This window comes from Myotis daubentonii, chromosome 15 (assembly GCF_963259705.1).
Source record: "Myotis daubentonii chromosome 15, mMyoDau2.1, whole genome shotgun sequence".
Classification (NCBI taxonomy): Eukaryota; Metazoa; Chordata; class Mammalia; order Chiroptera; family Vespertilionidae; genus Myotis; species Myotis daubentonii.
In genome coordinates, this window is record NC_081854.1 from 26,234,239 (window position 1) to 26,251,208 (window position 16,970).

Consider the following 16,970-nt stretch of genomic DNA (forward strand, 5'->3'; position numbering starts at 1 on the left):
GGCTCAGCCTTCCCAATAACCTGAGGTGGACACTCTTGGTGCACCCCTTTGTGGGCTGGGTGCACAGTCTTGTTGTAGGTAAGCCTTGATTGCTGTTGGTATCCCTGGGAGGAAATGACCTCCAGGCCAATTGACTGTGAGGACCCACTGTGTCTATAGTGGAAGAACTGCTGTGCTGGAGACACCCTTACGAGGCAGGACTTGCTTCAGTGGGGCTTTGGTGCTCACTGAGTCTTCCTCTTGAGTGTGTCACTTATGGATGTGAGGAGTTGAAATCTGGTATCTGACCACTGGGTACACTGGCTCCTGGATCTCCAAGGAGGTACAAGGTCAGCTACTGCATGAGTTTATTCAGCAGGAGCTACAACGAGATCTGCACATTTCTCTTCTTTGTTTGGGGCCTGGAAGTTTTGGAGCTCTCTGACCCAGCTGCAGTTTGTTAGGTTAGGCTGCGAAAGGACAGGCGATTCATTTGCGCTGCTGTGCACAGCTTTGGTGGGGTTAAATTGGGTGGGGCAGGGTCTCAGAGAATCACCAGGGTGGAGCAAACAGCGATGGCTGTCCGTCAGCTGTCTGTCAGCTGTCTCCGGGTCTCTGGCTCTCCACGTCTCCGCATCTCCGAGTCCCCGAGTCCCTGAGTCCCACGACCCCACAATAACAATGATCCTTGCGAGCAGCTCTGCGAGAAAGCCACTCTCACTTTCCGGCCCCCTGCCAGACAGTCCAGTTTCTCCCCGTAGGAGTCTGGGTCCCCAGAGTCTCACCAGAAATGAGTTCAGTGCAGACAGGAGCTTGTATCTCCCTTCCGATTGAAAAAAAAACCGCGCACCCAGTTGTAGCCGTTTCGTGCGCCTTTATACCTCTGCTCTTGGCGTCTCCACACCTCTTACCGAGTCTAAATGCACTTTTTTCTTTTTTTCTAGTTGTAGAACTTCCACTCAGCCAGCTTTCCCGTGGTTCTGGATGATAGTCATTTTGTCTTTTAGTTGTAGTTTTAATGTGGTTGTGGGGGGTGGCACATACAGGTATATACTTTATGCCACCATATTGGTTCTCCTCAGCTGAGGGCATCTTTTTTTAAAAAAAATATATTTTATTGATTTTTTACAGAGAGAAAGGGAGAGGATAGAGAGTTAGAAACATCGATGTGAGAAACATCGATCAGCTGCCTCCTGCACACCTCCTATTGGGGATGTGCCGCAACCAAGGTACATGCCCTTGACCAGAATCGAACTTGAGACCTTTCAGTCCACAGGCTGACACTCTATCCACTGAGCCAAACTGGTTAGGGCAGCTGAGGGCATCTTAATCTACATGTTATTGCCTCCTACTGGCAAAACACCTGAACAGCCATAGGCAGTTTCTCCAATCTGACAATGGATTCTATATACTATATACTACTAACCCTGGCCTTTGATGTGTATATCTACCTTGTCTTAGGACAATTTGTGTTAATAAAAAGCAAGGCGTCCTGAGACAAGGAGAACTTAGTTCCTTTAGCCAAGTTTTCTCTGGCTCCCTAAAATGCCTTCCAAAATTATGTTTCATCTCTGGACTCTTGATTAATTTGCCACAGCACCTTCTCCAGATTCCTGAACTCTTATAGTTGCTGGATTAAGACTATCAGCAACTGGAGTAGTAGGAATTTCAAGCATGGGAAAGTAGGCAATGCAGGCTGGGGTGGAACACCATTGTTTGGGCAACAAGATTGTTAATCTTTCAATGATAATAGGCAGTTCTTGAATAAGAATGGACCGCATTTCAAGGTTAACTGCCAGGTCTAGCGTTGACTTCTGGGTCCCAGAGGTGTACAACTCCCAGCCAGGTTAGAATGCCCTTTCTTTAATCAGAACAAGGCAATCACAGTTAACAGAGCATGATTGATATTTCTTATAACTATAGCTAGTGCCCAATATCCTATTTTTATCCATAACAGAAACTTATAAATGGTCGTTAGGGATTATATTGCTCTATAGTCCTAACAAGTATGACTGAAAAGGAAAATGGGAGGTGGGAGGGGGGCTTGCAACCTAGTTCAGTATCTGGTTAAAACTGTAGTCTTACTTCCCCATTCTGACTGACTTGGGCAGAACTGCAGAGCCTAACCCCAGGGCCCCGCCACAGCTGACTTGGGTGGAGCTGCAGGGACCCTCAGGGGCCCACCGCAGGAGGAGATATATAGGCCAGAGCCTCCCCACAAGTTCAGTTCAGGTTTTGGATCCGGAATTCCCCTGGACTAGCAGATCTGTGAAGTAAAGGTTAAACTTTCCTTTCTCAGTGTGCTGGCTGATCATTCTCCTGTGCATTCTGCCACAACATGACTACCTACCATGACTTGCTTAATTAGGAATTTATGCTCAGGTCACCAAATGATTACTTTTATTAACATAAAAAACATTCAAACCTATAAAGAATTTTTGTGAATTTATTTGAGCCAAACTGTTGACAATTGCTGGGAAGCAGAATGTCAATGTATTGGGATAATGCTCCAGAGAATGGCAGTTTTTCACCTTGTTTTATACAGTACAATAAAATGAGGAGATGTAAGTGGGTTACATGAAATCCATTGGTGATAGATTAGAGAGGTGGTGATAACTGGAACGGTGAGCCAAGGTGTTTTTCTAGGGGTCGTGTCTTGTAACGCTGAAGAATGAGCTATGTGGACCAGAAGATTTAAGCAAAAGTTTGTTACAAGCAGATTCAGACTTCCCAACGGGGAGGAGGCCCAAAGAATGGGTTGCCAGCAAAGCAAGTTGTTCTAGGAGTACTAGTATATATGTTCTACAAACCTGCTCCATATCTATGTCACCACCTGATCAATTCCCTTATTGTTTTTACCCAGCAATTAACCTGAACTTTCTCTGTTTCAATGTGTGTACACCTTGTTTATTGCAGTGAAGCATAGTAACCTCCATCTTATATAAAAACTGCTATTTGAAATTTTAACCCTGCTATTTTGGCTTCTGTAAACGCTTGCTTGTTTAGATAATAGGGAAACTAAGACTACTCCCATTCCAGAGAGGCCATAAACTATGTCCCAGACAGTGTTGTCAGTGTTGGCGCCAGGCCAGGCCTTGAGACGTCTTATGTTCCACTTGCTGATTTACAATATAACAGCATGCCCTCCCTTGTTTTCCCATGCCTCCTGCTTTGAGTCCAGGAACATTTTATGATTTCTGTTTGGTTGGTCCCTGTGGTTAGGCTGCTCAAACTGCCATGTCTGCCCATGCCTATGTTTCACCTGCCTTTGTTTTCCACTGGACCCCTGCCCTATCTGCCTGCTTTTCAAGTGAACCCTCTCAGTGGGAGAAAGCAAAGTGGAGGGGAGGGGGAGCCTCTAGGATTGTATAAAAATTAAAATGATAGATACATACTTCTTTTACTTAGGTGGGTACAGGTTAGTTAACAGTCAAATATAACATGATAACAATTACAATGAAGGAATTTGAGTATCTCTCCTGGTGCCCAGGGCATTTGGTTGTGCCCTGGGGGGTATGGAAAAAGGAAAGTTACAAGTTACCCTGACATTTCAACGATATGTTATCATAGATGCAAAACGACAACAGGTTCAGTTAAGGTAAAGATTGACCTTGTCAGGGAAAATTCCAGCCTAGGATGTAACTACCCACCATAATTACTTTTAGTTAAAGTTTTAATTTCAGACCATTCTTTGTGGTTACTTTAGGTCTTTGAGTTTGCAAGACTGCCATGCAGGCCTTTCCTGAGCTTGTCAGGTTAGCATGTGGCCCCTTTTGTCCACACTTTCCATAGAATCCCTTTTTGTATACATGGTATATCTACCTTGGCCAGGTGTCTGTTTCAATCTTTACCCATTTTTAGTGGTGTGGTTCGTTTTAGAGTCCTTTGTATATTTGGAGCAGAAATCTTTGATCAGATTTGTGTTTTGCAAAGATTTTTGTGTCAGTTTTTTTTTTTTATTCTCTGAACAAGTTCTTTTACAGAGTAGTTTTTAATTTTGTAAAGTCTACATTATTAATGGCTTTTCTTAATTATACTTTATGTCCACAGCTAAAACAAACAAACAAAGTGAATGCCAGGGTTGTTTGCAGCACACATCACTTCTGATCATATTCCATAGAGCCATACAGAGGAACCGAGGAAATGGGACTGAGTAGCGTTCACAGGAAGAAAAGATGGCCTGTGGTAAAGAGCAGTCTTTTCCACAGATACTTAATTTTCTACTGATAATCCGCATTCTCTTTGGTTGTGGAAACTTAATTCTGCTAAGTACAGGGTTTCTGAATTTGGGACTGTCTGTAAAGCAAGGGCACCAGAAGGAAGCCCTGGGTGTTCATTGTCATGGTGTCAGCCTAGTTAACTGTTTTTATTCATCCTGTATGGCTCCTTTGTTATCTCTGGTCCCTGTCTTATAGTTACTCTGACCCTGGTACTTGACATTTTTATAGCCCCCACCTCCTCTTCACCAAACTAGGGCATATGGGACATTCTGCTGGGCCATTTCTTCCTAGACCTCCATACCATACAGCATGTTTTTCTTTGAGATCTTGGAGCCTCTCTGAAATTTATCTGTGAAGAGGGAATACAGATAATATCTGGGGTCATATCCTGAAATACAGTCTATAGGGGCCTCTTTATAGATATATAGGCATCTCTTTCTACTTCCCCTATGAATAACGGACCATTGATCTTTCAGGATTGGGGGAGAGGAAGTCTTCATCAGCTCTTTTGCTAACTCTATTGTTCATTTCTTGAGGTCTTCCCATTTTCCCCTTAGGAGTTTGACATTGGATCTCAAAAGCTGGAGGAGGTTTTTTTGTTTTGTTGTTGTTTGTTTGTTTTTTTTCCTATCTTCTCTGAGACAGTAGAATTTCAGATCAAATTGGAGAAACACCTAGAGCAGTGGTTCTCAACTTTCTTAATGCTGCAACCCTTTAATACAGTTCCTCATGTTGTGGTGACCCCCAATTTCATTGTTACAAATTGAACATAATTAAAGCATAGTGATTAATCACAAAACAATATGTAATTATATGTGTGTTTTCTGATGTCTTAGGCGACCCCTGTGAAAGGGTTGTTCGACCCCCTAAAGGGGTTGAGAACCACTGACCTAGAGAATAGTGATTCAAATATCTAAATATCACTCCACATTGGCAATTATTATGCCCATTTTACAAATGAACCAGGCTCAAGAAAATTATCTTGTTCAAGGATATACAGTTTTTAAATGTTAAAAATGAGATGTAAACTCACAATCTTTCTGACTTCCATGTCCCCGAGCTTCACCATTAGGACATTCTGATTATCACATGGTCTGGTAAACAGGCAGCCCCAGCAAAACACACACACTGACTCAGAAACACATACACATGAAAAGCTGCGACATTCCCTTCAATTTTATTGGTTTAAATAAATATTTTTCTTTTTTCCTGGAAGAGCAGCCCAGTATCAAGGAGCTAAGAGCATAAAGGGCATGAAAGTGAGGACCCCCAAGATGAATGAAGTCACCTCTGGAGGCCACGCGGATGCAGTAGCATGGTATTCCTCTGCTAGTGGATTGCTTGGATGTTGAGCTCCTTGGCTGGTGGCTTTCCAGGTTAGGGATGTCTCAGCTGTTGGTTTCTTGCATGGTGGCTGATTTGGCTTGTTAGTGTCTTGGTGGCAGGTCCTGTTAGGGGATGGACCCATAGGACACTGGGCCTGGCCTTCATAAAAACAGAGCATAGTAATAAAGGATGCCTAAACCGATGAGTATGGCAAATACATCCATCCAGCCAGTTCGGCCTGAGTTGATGTAAGCTTCTTCCCAATTGCTTTTCTTGTTAGCCTTCGTGGTCTGTAGGGATGGGAGCTTTAGATGTGGGTTTCTGAATTCAGCTTTGTGACACCATTGGGAAATGGCTGGACACCTGTTGCCATTGAGGGAAAACCCCAACCCAGGTCCCAGGAAGGAAGCATATGCAAGGGGCAGGTAGAGGACAGGATAGGTCATAGCTTAGGCATTATTTTACCTTTCGACTGAAGTATATAGCTAGACATCCTAGGGGAAAGAAACAAATTGTGGCCAGGATGGTCAGACATATGTAATTCGGGGCATAAAATTCTAGTTCTTCAGCTGTTTGTGTAGGCTCTGGCAGCTTTTGATCCTCCCCAGGTGGGACATGGGCGGCGGCTGGGGCTCCTGCGGCTGGGGCTCCTGCGGCTGGGGCTTCTGCGGCTGGGGAATCTGGGGCGGCTGGGATCTTGCTCGATTTCTGAGAGGTCATGATCTTTCCACCCAGACAAAGACAACCCCAAGTGTCTTGAAATCAGAGAGCCACACTCACTAGGCCTCCCCCTGCTCTAGCCAGAATCCCAAGACCCAAACCGTCACAATCCAGTTCTTCACAATGGGAGAAACCAGCACCTAAAATCCTGATTGGCTGTCCCTATAAGGGGGTGTGGTCTTGGGGTTCTAAGCTTCTCAGACTCAGAGGATGAAGCCAGGCTCCACCTTCTCTAGCCGAACATTGACTCCACCCATAGGAATTGCTTGGAAGTCATAGCGTTGAATCCTGCCTCCTCCTTTGCCTTGAGACCCTGTCTGCAGATAGGGCTGGAAGCTAGCTCCCAGAGCAGCAGGAGACAGGCAGTAAACAAGCCCAGTAAGAAAACTAGCAGATTTACAAAGAGAGAGAAAGAAAATGAATTTTTTCAGTAGATTATAAAATATTACATTGAAAGTATTCTTTAGTCTGTACTGCCAGAAAGAACAGAGAAAGGTAAAAAAGGGGAAGACCTTTCTTAAAGTAGAATGTCATCTAATAAATGTGGATGGAATGGTGCAGATGGGTGCCGCATGTGGTAGGCAGAATTCTAAGATAGCCCCTAGATTTCTGCTCCCTGGTATCCATACCTTCTCCCAGTTATTTAAGTACTAATTTATGTGTTCCGGTGAAGGGATTTTGCAGATATAGATGTTAGGGGCAGAAATAAAATATTGGAAACTACTTATAAGAAATAAAATAAATATTAATCATGCTCTGTTAACTGTGATTGTTTTGTACTGATGAAGGAAAGCCCATTCTAACCTGTCTGGGAGTTGTATGTCCCCAAGACCTGGGAGTCAACCTTGGACCTAGGAGTCAACCTTGGAATGTGGTCCATCCCCATATCATAGAAAGATTAACAACCTTGTTGCCCAAACAATGGAGCTCCCCCGACCCAGAGCCCACCTTGCCTACTTCGCCAGGCCTGTGATTCCTGCTTCCCCATGTAATCTTTGTCCTACCCAATATAAGCAACCAGTTTATGGGGGGCTGCAGAGCAGATTTTTGTGGACGACCTGCTCTCTCATACTGCAGCAGTATTGGAATAAATGCTCATATATGATTCAACCCTCTCTCTGCTTAATTGGCTCAAGTAGTGACAGGCAGCTTGGACCCATTGTTGTCCAGTTTCATAGGTAAGGTTTGTGAGAATTGTGAGAATAAACAACTAATCTTTTCTGTCAAAAGAAGGGAGTTTTAAGCAGTAGCCATGTTAACTCACATGACTTGGCAGCCACCATTTTGAAATAGCAAACGTTAACCCCTCCCTGTTCTTGAATTAGCCAATCATGCAAGAATGTGAGCCTAAGTTTTGACCAATCAAGAGTGAGGGACAGACGGTGTTAGTCAGGGATAGAACCCAAGTGGACTGTTGGGTGTGTGTGCTGTCAGACCCTGTGTTGGCTGCTTACCTTCCTGCAGGAGTAAATATGTTTACCTTGCTGTCTGGCTCCTGAGTGTCCTTTGTGTTCTACCAGGTCCCCTGGCTTGGGGGCTCTCCTTATTTCTAATAGGTTCTCAATCAGTTAATTTTAAGAATGGGAGAATATCCCTTTAGGCTATTGACTCTAAGCGGGGGGCGGGGGGGGGGGTTCTTAAAAGGTACTGGGTCTCACTGGCAAAAAAATTTAAAGCATGAGACAGATTGCAGGCAAAGGAGATTTTCCATCACTGCCTTGAAGATGAATGGGACCGTGTGGCAAGGAATGCAGGCAGCCTCTATTGAGAGTGGCTCCCAGCTGACAGTAGGGCAATAGTGATGTTAGTTCTACAACAATAAGGATCTGAATCCTGCCATAATCGTATTTGTTTGGAAGAGTATCCTGACTCCAAATGAGAATGCAGGCTGGCCAACCCCTTGATTTTAGCTTTGTGAGATCCTTAACAGATAACCCAGCCATTCTGACCTACAGAACTGTGAGTTAATAACTAAGTTTGCTGACATTTGTTATGCATCATTAGAAAGTTAACAAATGCTGAGAGAACCAAGATGGCGGCATAGGTTAACGCCGGAGTTTGCTGCTTGGAACAACTACTTCAAAAGTGAAACTAAAAGACGGAACGGACATCACCCAGAACCACAGGAACGCTGGCTGAGTGGAAGTCCTACAACCAGGAGGAAAGAGAAACGCATACGGACACTCAGAGGAGGCGCAGTGCTGAAGTCAAATTCTGAGGTGCGGAGTATGCGGAGCGGGCTGGCGGCGGAGGGCGCGGTTGTTGTTTTCAATCGGGAGGGAGTTGCAGACTCTGAGCTCCAGATACAGGCAAGTCTTTAGGAACCCAGACTCAAACGGGAGAAGCGGGACTGCCTGGCTTCGGTCAGAGCGAGTGCAGCTTTCTCTCCGAGCTTTGCAGCGGGTGCTGGAACTCAGAGAGGCAGAACCCCTGGGGACAGGACTGAGAGCCGCCATAACTGCTCTCTCCGGCCCACCCTGTTGATCCTGTGTGACCCGCCCTACCTAAGCCCTGCACAGAGGCATTTGCCGGATAGCCTCAGGCAAAGGCTAGATTAGCACCTCCCTAGAGGACAGAAGTTCTCTCACTGCTGACACAGCTGATTCTCATAGCCACTTGGCCTGGAGGTCAAACCCTCCCTGCTATTAGCTACAACAATCAAGGTTTAACTATAAGACTTCGAACAAAGACCACTAGGGGGTGCACCAAGGAAGCATAACAAAATGCGGAGACAAAGAAACAGGACAAAATTGTCAATGGAAGAAATAGAGTTCAGAACCACACTTTTAAGGTCTCTCAAGAACTGTTTAGAAGCCGCCGATAAACTTAATGAGATCTACAAGAAAACTAATAAGACCCTCGATGTTATGTTAGGGAACCAACTAGAAATTAAGCATACACGGACTGAAATAACGAATATTATACAGACTCCCGACAGCAGACCAGAGGAGCGCAAGAATCAAGTCAATGATTTGAAATGCGAGGAAGCAAAAAACACCCAACCGGAAAAGCAAAATGAAAAAAGAATCCAAAAATGCGAGGATAGTGTAAGGAGCCTCTGGGACAGCTTCAAGCATACCAACATCAGAATTATAGGGGTGCCAGAAGATGAGGGAGAGCAAGATATTGAAAACCTATTTGAAGAAATAATGACAGAAAACTTCCCCCACTTGGTGAAAGAAATGGACTTACAGGTCCAAGAAGCGCGGAGAACCCCAAACAAAAGGAATCCAAAGAGGACCACACCAAGACACATCATAATTAAAATGCCAAGAGCAAAAGATAAAGAGAGAATCTTAAAAACAGCAAGAGAAAGAAACTCAGTTACCTACAAGGGAATACCCATACGACTGTCAGCTGATTTCTCATCAGAAACTTTGCAGGCCAGAAGGGAGTGGCAAGAAATATTCAAAGTGATGAATAGCAAGAACCTACAACCAAGATTACTTTATCCAGCAAAGCTATCATTCAGAACTGAAGGTCAGATAAAGAGCTTCACAGATAAGGAAAAGCTAAAGGAGTTCATCACCACCAAACCAGGATTATATGAAATGCTGAAAGGTACCCTTTAAGAAGAGGAAGAGGAAGAAAAAAGGTAAAGATACAAATTATGAACAACAAATATGCATCTATCAACAAGTGAATCTAAAAATCAAGTGAATAAATAATCTGATGAACAGAATGAACTGTTGATTATAATAGAATCAGGGACATAGAAAGGGAATGGACTGACTATTCTTGGGGGGGAAAGGGGTGTGGGAGATGCGGGAAGAGACTGGACAAAAATCGTGCACCTATGGATGAGGACAGTGGGTGGGGAGTGAGGGCGGATGGTGGGGCGGGAACTGGGAGGAGGGGAGATATGGGGGGGGAAAAAGAGGAACAAATGTAATAATCTGAACAATAAAGATTTAATTAAAAAAAAAAGAAAGTTAACAAATGCTTCAAACACCATAGTAATTATTGATTCAGGTAAAAATTATCAATGGATGCTGATACCTCTGGGTTTTAGTTGACAGGTTCCTAAACTGGAGGTTTTACAGGAATGGAGTATGTGAGGGGCAAATTTGAAGGGAGTTTTAGGTGGGTAGGAGGTGACCCAAAGAAGTCCACAAATATAGACTACAACATGGTTTATCAAAGATTCAACTGTATTTAATCACAAAGACCTTTTATTACCAGCCCCCTAACCCGTCTCCTTTGACAGCTGTCAGTCTGTTCTCTGTATCTATGAGTCTATCTATTTTGTTAGTTTATTTTGTTCATTACATGCCACATATGAGTGAAATCATATGGTATTTGTCGTTCTCTGACTGGCTTATTTCACTTAGCATAATAATCTCCAGGTCCATCCATGCTGTCACAAAGGGTAAGGTATCCTTCTTCTCTTTTTTCGTTTTGGCATAGTATTTTATTGTGTAAATGTACCACAGGCTTTTAACCCACTCATTTACTGATGGGCACTTGGGCTGCTTTCAAATCTCAGCTATTGTAAATAATCCTGCAATGAACATAGGGGTGCATATATTCTTTCAAATTAGTGTTTTGGGTTTCTTCAGGTAAATTCCCAGAAGCGGAATTGGTGGGTGATACGGCAATTTGTTTTGAATTTTTGAAGTAACTCCATACTGCTTTTCACAATGGCTGCACCAATGTGCATCCCCATCAACAGTGCATGAGGGCTTCCTTTACTCCATATTCTCGTGAACACTTGTTTGTTGATGTATTGATAATAGCCATTTTAACAGACATAAAGTGATACCTCATTGTGATCTTGACCACATCAATGTCATAGAGCTTCTTCACAGCCAGTTGGATCTGGTGCTTGTTGGCCCTGCCATCCACAATGAACACAAGTGTATTGCTATCTTTTATCTTCTTCATGGCCGACTCACAGTCAGGGGGATTGAGGATGGCATAGTGGTCAAGCTTGTTTCTCCTGGGTGTGCTCTTATGAGGATATTTAGGCTGCCTTCGGAGCCTTAGTGTTTTTGGCCGTCGGAAGACGGGTGATGTGTGGATCTTCTTTTTTTGTGTGGCTGTGGATGCTTTTCAACACCGCTTTCTTTGCCTTCAAAGCCTTATGCTTTGGCTTCAGCTTTGGGAGGGGCAGGGGCTTCCTTCTTAGCTTTTGGCGCCATCTTCATATAAAAGCCACCCTATGTCTTTTGACTAGAGCATTTAAATCCATTTACATTTAAGGTTATTATTGATAAGTATTTATTTATTTCTATTTTTATTTATGCCTATGATCCTCTTTCCTTTTCTTCTTTTTCTTTTTTTTTAAAATATATTTTTATTGATTTCAGAGAGGAAGGGAGAGGGAGATAGAGATAGAAACATCAATGATGAGAGAATCATTGATCAGCTGCCTCCTGCAGCCTCCTACTGGGGATCAACCCCACAACTCAGGCATGTGCCTTTGACCGGAATCGAACCTGGGACCCTTCAGTCCACAGGATGCTGCTCTGTCCACTGAGCCAAACCAGGTAAGGCTTCTTCTTTTTCTTAATACAGTCTCTTTAATATTTCTTTCTTTCTTTCTTTCTTTCTTTCTTTCTTTCTTTCTTTCTTTCTTTCTTTCTTTCTTTCTTTCTTTCTTTCTTTCTTTCTTTCTTTCTTTCTTTCTCTCTCTCTCTTTCTTTCTTTCTTTCTTTCTTTCTTTCTTTCTTTCTTTCTTTCTTTTTTTTACTATTTGAGAAAAATCTTTATTGAGAATATTACAGATGTAATACTCTTTCCCCCACCCCTTTTGTCCCCCTCCACCTGGTTCCCACCCAACCCCAGGCCTTCACCACCCCACTGTCTGTTTCCATAGGTAAGATATTTAATTAATCTCTTCCTGCCCCACCTTCCCCCTTGCCTGAGATTCATCAGTTTGTTTCATGCTTCCATGCCTCTGATTCTATTTTATTCACCGGTTTATTTTGTTCATCAGATTTCTTGTTAGTTTATTTTGATTTTTATATTAAATTGCTGATAGATATGTATTTGTTGCCATTTTATTGTTCATATTTTCTATCTCTTCTTCTTCCTCTTCCTCTTCTTAAAGAATACCCTTCAACATTTCATGTAATACTGGTTTGGTGGTGATGAGCTTCTTTAGCTTGTTCTTGACTGTGAAGCTCTTTATCTGACCCTCAATTCTAAATGAAAGCTTTGCTGGGTAGAGTAATCTTGGTTGTAGGTCCTTACTATTCTTCAACTTGAATATTTCTTGCCACTCTCTCAGGCCTTCATAGTTTCTGTTGAGAAATCAGCTGACAGTCGTATGGATACTCCCTTATAGGTAACTAATAACTTTTCTCTTGCTGCTTTTAAGAGTCTCTCTTTGTCTTCAACACTTGGCATTTTAATTATTATGTGTTTTGGTGTGGGCCTCTTTGGGTTCCTCTTGTTTGGGATTCTCTGTGCTTCCTGGACTTGTCAGTCTATTTCTTTCACCAGGCAGGGGAAGTTTTCTGTCATCATTTCTTCAAATAGGTTTTCAATACCTTGCTCTCTCTCTTCTTCTAGCACCTCCAGGATGCGAATGTTGGAACGCTTGAAGTTGTCCCAGAGGTTCCTTACACTGTCTTCATATTTTTGGGTTCTTTTTTATTTTTGCTCTTCTGATTGGGTGTTTTTTGCTTCCTCATATTCTAAATCATTGATTTGATTCTTGGAATCCTCTACCCTACTGTTGAATCTCTGAAAATTATTCTTTATTTCATTTAGTGTATGCTTAATTTCTGACTGGTTCTTTTTCAGGTCTTTGACATTCTCAGTAAGCCCCTTGATGGTCTCAAGAAGATCCTTGAGTAACCTAATCACCATAGTTTTGAACTCTGTATCCAGTAGTTTGCTTGCTTCCATTTTTTTTTCATTTGTGACATGTTTCTTTGTCTCCACATTTAGGCTGCTTCCCTGTTTTTGTTTCTGTGTACTGGGAGAGATGCTATGTCTCCTGGAATTGGTAGAGTGGCCTTGGGTAGTAGGTGTCCTATAGGGCCCAGTGGCTCAGCCTTCCCAGTCACCTGAGCTAGGCACTCTAGATGCTCTGTGTGGATTGTGTGCACAGTCTTGTAGTTGAGCCTTGGTTGCTATTGGCATCACTAGAAGGAATTGATCTCCAGGCCAATTGGCTGTGAGGACCAGCTGTGACTACAGTGGAGAGTTGCTGTGCAGGAAGCACTTCTATGGAGCAGGACTTGCTTCAGTGGGGCTTTGGTGCTCACTGAGTCTGCCTCTTGAGTGTGTCACTTGTGGATGTGTAGAGTTGTAATCTGCTATGATCTGAAGCTGTCCACCAGTTGCACTGCTTCTGGGGCCTCAGCCACTGCATGGGGCTACCCCGCAAGAACTACAGAGAGATCTGCAGATGGCTGCTATTTGCTATTTGTTTTGGGCTTGGAGGTGCCCAGGCAAGGCCCAGCTGTGAAGCAAGGCAGGCTGGTGCTAGTGCTGGGTTTAGACCTTTGATTTATAGGTTTGGGGCATGCTGTCACCAGCTGCAGATTTTTTGAGAGATTTTAGAAAAGTGTGAAGCCTGATCCGCAGTGGAAAAGCCACTGCAAAGAGTTTGGGTGGGGCAGGGTTTCAGGGAATCCACAGGGCAGAGAGAAAGATATGTTTCAGGTTATGGAGACTCATATTTGGCTGTGAGGGGAGGTCCCAGCACAGGAACAATGACCCTGCAAGCACCCCCATCTTGGAGAAAGCTTCTCCCGAGTTCCTGTCCCAATGCCTTACAATCCAGTTCCTCCCCATATGTGTCTGAGTTTCCCCATGATGCTGGCTCACACCCACAGTTCTTTGTTCCTATATCCTCTTCCTTCCTCCCTACATTCTGTTTGCCTGGGGAAAATTCAGTAACCATTTCCATTAAAAGTTGACTATGCTGGAGATGGATCACAGAGGCCTATTTCCTATAAGGCTGGCCCTGAGCTCCACTGTGTGGCCCTTCCCACTGATCAGAAGGAGCTTCCCAGACTGCACAATGATGGGGTGCTAGCACTGTTCTATCCAGGGACTTCAGCCCCAGGCTTCCATTGCTGCACCCACTCCGCAGTCTCCATAGCCAGTGCTCTCTGGGGCCTCCTCTCTCAGTCCCAGGCCCTCCCGTCTCACCTAGAGATCTGCAACCTCTTTAGCCTCCTCAGGTCCTTAGTTCTAATAGTCCAGGTCAGGGGAGGCAACATTCACCTCCTGGCCTTCGGCACCTTTCCTGTCCCCTAGACCTGGTGGTGGAGCTGAGCAGCTGGGCCCTAGGGCAGCAGTTGCAGCATAGTAACGGTGCAGTGGGTGAGTACACAATAGGAGCTAGAGTCCTGCTGGGTCAGTGGTGGTTGCATGCTGGTGGCACAGATTCCAGGCTAAGTCCCCAACTGGTGAGGGGTCAGGCTGGGTGCCTGCCTGGTGTGCAAAGGTCTTGCCGGTGTCTGTTGCAGGCATGTTGGGTCCTGCCAGTGTCCTCTGTAGGCACAGGGTCTGGGTTTTGACCTCTGTGGGCGTGCGGAGTCCCAGGCCCCAGTGAGTTCTGGAGAGGCTTGGCTGCCCTCCCTGTAGCCTCTTCCCAAGGAGAACCTTGTTAATCTTTCAAGATGGCGTGGACTCTGAATCAGAGCTGCATACCAGGAGTGGCTATGGTGGCAGCAGTAGCTCTTTGGCCAGGAGAGCCTGAAACCACCCACCCTCAAGATTCCCTCATGATCAGATTGTAACACACACACACACACACACACACACACACACACACACACACACACACACACACAGACACACACACACACATCTGTACACCCAGTCTCTCACTTCCTCACTCACTCACACTCTTTCCCTCATCTGGGTACTGCTGGCCACCATATTGGAATCTCTACCTGCCTCTTATGCCAGTTTTTCCCCCCATATATTTTTTTATTGATTTCAGAGAGGGAGGGAGAGGGAGAGAGACACAGAAATATCAATGACGAGAGAGAATCATTGATCCTGCTGCCTTCTGCACACTCCAAAGTGAGGATTGAGCCCACAACCTGGGCATGTATCTTGACCAGAATCCAACCATGACTTTCTGGTTCATAGGTTAGTGCTCAACCACTGAGCCATGCTGGCTGGGCCGGGCTGTTTTGATTATAATGACCTTGTAGTGTAGTTTGATATCAGGTATTGTGATACCTCCAACTTTGTTCTTCTTTCTCAAGATTGCTAAGGCTATTTGAGGTCTTTCTTTGTTCGATATAAATTTTTAAAATGTTTGTTCTAGATCTGTGAAATATGCCACTGATATTTTATTTATTTTTAAAAATATATTTTATTGATTTTTTACAGAGAGAAAGGGAGAGGGATAGAGAGTTAGAAACATTGATCAGCTGCCTCCTGCACACCTCCTACTGGGGATGTGCCTGTAACCAAGGTACATGCCCTTGACCGGAATCGAACCTGGGACCCTTCAGTCTGCAGGCCGGCGCTCTATCCACTGAGCCAAACCGGTTAGGGCTGCCATTGGTATTTTAATAGAAATTGCATTGAATCTATAGATTGCTTTCGATAGTATAGACATTATAATGATGTTAATTCTTCCAATCCATAAAGACAGCATATGCTTCCACTTATTTGTATCTTCCTTAATTTCTTTCTTCAATGTCCTATAATTTTCTGAGTACAGGATTTTTACCTCCTTGGTTAAATTTATCAATAGGTACCTTATTCTTTTTGTTGAAATAGTAAATGGGACTGTTTTCTTAGTTCCTCTTTCTGATAGTTCATTATTGGTGCATAGAAATGCCACCAACATCTGAATATTAATTTTGTGTCCTGCTACTTTGTCAAATTCATTTATTAGTTCTTGTAGTTTTTTTTTAAATTCTTTATTAGTTAAGGTATTACAAATGTGTCCTTATCCCCCCTATTAACACACCCCCCACTCATGTTCTCATTCCCCTGTTGTCCATGTCCATTGGTTTGGCTTATATGCATGCCTACAAGTCCTTTGGTTGATCTCTTCCCCTTACCCCCTCCCTCCCTTACTTTCCCTCTGGGGAGTGATAGTCTGATCTCTATTTCTCTGTCTTTGGATCTGTCCCTGTTTATCAGTCTATGTTGTTCTCTATAATCCACAAATGAGTGAGATCATGTGGTATTTATCTTTCTCTGACTGGCTTATTTCACTTAGTATAATGCTCTCCAGTTCCATCCATGCTGTTGCAAAAGTCAAGAGTTCCTTCTTTTTTACCGCAGCGTAGTATTCCACTGTGTAGATGTACCACAGTTTTCTAATCCACTCATCTGCTGATGGGCACTTAGGCTGTTTCCAAATCTTAGCTATGGTGAATTGAGCTGCTATGAACATAGGGGTGCATATATCCTTTCTGATCGGTGTTTCTGGTTTCTTGGGATATATTCCGAGAAGTGGAATCACTGGGTCAAATGGGAGTTCCATTTTTAGTTTTTTGAGGAAACTCCATACTGTTCTCCACAGTGGCTGCACCAATCTGCATTCCCACCAGCAGTGCAGAAGGGTTCCTTTTTCTCCACATCCTCTCCAACACTTGTTGTTTGTTGATTTGTTGATGATAGCCATTCTGACAGGTGTTAGATGATACTGCATTGTTGTTTTGATTTGCATCTCTTGTATAATTAGTGACTTTGAGCATGTTTTCATATGTCTTTTGGCCTTCTATATGTCCTCTTTCAAAAAGTGTCTATCTAGGTCCCTTGCCCATTTTTTGATTGGATTGTTTATCTTCC

The 16,970-nt window shown here is 43.7% G+C and overlaps 1 protein-coding gene and 1 pseudogene across 1 annotated transcript; both read right to left on the reverse strand.

Moving 5' to 3' along the window:
* Window positions 1–5,686: 5,686 nt before the first annotated feature.
* PMIS2 (PMIS2 transmembrane protein) lies at window positions 5,687–6,245 on the reverse strand. The gene is made up of 2 exons (XM_059665432.1): window positions 5,991–6,245; window positions 5,687–5,815 (listed from the first exon to the last, which is right to left on the reverse strand). Exons 1-2 carry the CDS (start codon window positions 6,243–6,245, stop codon window positions 5,687–5,689), a joined length of 384 nt encoding a protein of 127 aa, XP_059521415.1.
* Window positions 6,246–10,910: 4,665 nt separating this feature from the next.
* LOC132216257 (large ribosomal subunit protein uL23-like) lies at window positions 10,911–11,386 on the reverse strand (annotated as a pseudogene).
* Between the last annotated feature and the right edge of the window lie 5,584 nt (window positions 11,387–16,970).